This window comes from Monoraphidium neglectum, assembly GCF_000611645.1.
Source record: "Monoraphidium neglectum strain SAG 48.87 unplaced genomic scaffold scaffold03265, whole genome shotgun sequence".
NCBI lineage: Eukaryota > Viridiplantae > Chlorophyta > Chlorophyceae > Sphaeropleales > Selenastraceae > Monoraphidium > Monoraphidium neglectum.
This window is the reverse complement of record NW_014010363.1, coordinates 1-1,814: the sequence shown is the minus strand read 5'-3', so window position 1 is coordinate 1,814 and position 1,814 is coordinate 1. Positions and strand designations below refer to the sequence as shown.

The following is a 1,814-nucleotide window of genomic DNA, read 5'->3' as shown; positions in this document are numbered from 1 at the left end:
GCTTGTGACTTCAAAGGGGGGTGGGTTCACGGCGCGCAGCCAGGAAGTGCCAGTCATCGGCGTGACAAGAGGAGCAGGGGAGAGAAGTAAGACGGCCGTTTGTGCGCACTCGGTGTTCACTCCCCACACAACAGCAAATCTGGCCCTGCCACCAAGCAACTGGGTGGCGGCCAGTAGACAGAAATATGTTATAAAACACACTGACATGCTCAATCTATCGCAGAATTCAAAGATGTGCGTGCCGTTCAAAAGTTAGCAGAAAGTCGCGTCAGCAAAAGAGCCTATGCGCTTGGGCGACCCGCCTCATGGATTGTGCAAACGTGCCCGCCGCCTGATCGAGCGCCGCCGCAAATCGCAGAGGCAGGGCGTGAGTGCTGCAAAGTAATACAAACCTGGGCCCTTTGCTCATTTGTTGAACCTACAAAGTGGCAGCCGGCACTGAGCCGCGCAATTCAGTTGTCTGAAAATCTCTTAGCACGGCGGGCGCCCCTCAGCTCAACTGCCGCCTCTTGAGGTGACGAGACACGAGGCCCGCTGGGCAACACATCTGCGGTGGCCAAACAGGGGGCTGCCAGGCAGGCGCCGCGGCGCCTGCACCGCAGGCGTCGGGCGGCGGCCGCCCGCTGCCGTCCCGCGATCACGGCAGCTGCGGGCGCCGCGCGTCGAGGGGAGCCAGTGGGGACTCAGCGCTCGAGCTGCTGCCGCCGCGCGCCAGCCCCGCGCCGCCCCCGCCGCGGCCGCCGCCACCCGCAGCGGCGGCGGCGGCGGCTTGGCCGGCGAGGTCGGCGCGGCTCTCGACGCGGCCGCTGCAGGTGACGCCCAGGGCGAGGCTCATGGGGGGCCGGCCGTCGCCGCCGGGCGTCCAGGCCGCCGACACCGCCGTGTGGGTCACCATCATCGTCACAAACTGCCAGGGTTTTGGTGAGAGCGGATCCAGAGGCGGGGGTGGAGGCTGAAGATTTGGGACTTGCGCGGCAGGGCCCCGCCAGCATGAAAATATACCAAAGCATCTGAAAGGCCAACACTGAAACACCGGATGCAGCTAGCTGCGCCCCGGCCCTGCGCATGCACACATCCTAAAATCCCGTCAAGCCCTGCCCTCCCACCTCTGCATAATCTATCTCGCCGTTGCCGTCCTGATCCACCTGTGATGAGCATGGACGGGCAAGACACGTTGAACACCCTCAGCCACCTCCACGCAAGACTGCCAAGCCCTGGAAAAAAATGAACCTCACATAACGCCCAAAGCCATGCCGGTGCTGGAGACGTCGACTGCTGCGCGTGCGTGTCCGTTACTTGGGCCCACCGTCAGCCGGGGTACCCGCGGGCGGCCCCGCACCTGGCGGATGATGTCAGCAACGTCTTCCGGCGACGTGGCGTCGCCGGCCGCTGCCAGCGCAGCGGCCAGCTCGTCCGCCGAGATGCGGCCGTCGCCGTTGCGGTCAAAGTGCTGGGGAGGGAGGGGCGTGCAGACGGACAGTCGTTGCGGTCAAAGTGCTGGGGAGGGGGAGACGCAGGCAGGCAGCCGGTCACGCACAGCCAGCCACGGCGCCGGGGGGCCGGGCGGAGCGCCTGGCACTTTCGACTCCTACTACAGCTCGGCAAGCATTGATTGGCGCGTGGTGGACCGAACATGGTGGACTGAACATGTGGGAAGCCAGCTCTTCTAAATCCTGCCGCCCTGGGATCGAGTTGACCCCGGAGTGGCCGACCTGGAAGGCGGTCCTCATGTTGGCCTCTTCCTCCAGGCGGCTGCTGTGCAGGGTGGTGGCCAGGAACTCGGTGTAGTCCAGGGCGCCATCACCGTTGACGTC

The 1,814-nt window shown here is 65.2% G+C and overlaps 1 protein-coding gene across 1 annotated transcript; it reads right to left on the bottom strand.

The window, feature by feature from the left end:
- Positions 1 to 637: 637 nt before the first annotated feature.
- On the bottom strand, positions 638 to 1,730 carry MNEG_12477 (hypothetical protein; the record flags this gene model as incomplete). Its single annotated transcript, XM_014039049.1, has 4 exons — positions 638 to 907; positions 1,107 to 1,145; positions 1,340 to 1,450; positions 1,713 to 1,730. The coding sequence occupies 4 exons, from the start codon at positions 1,728 to 1,730 to the stop codon at positions 638 to 640; spliced, it is 438 nt and encodes a 145-aa protein (XP_013894503.1).
- Positions 1,731 to 1,814: the final 84 nt, after the last annotated feature.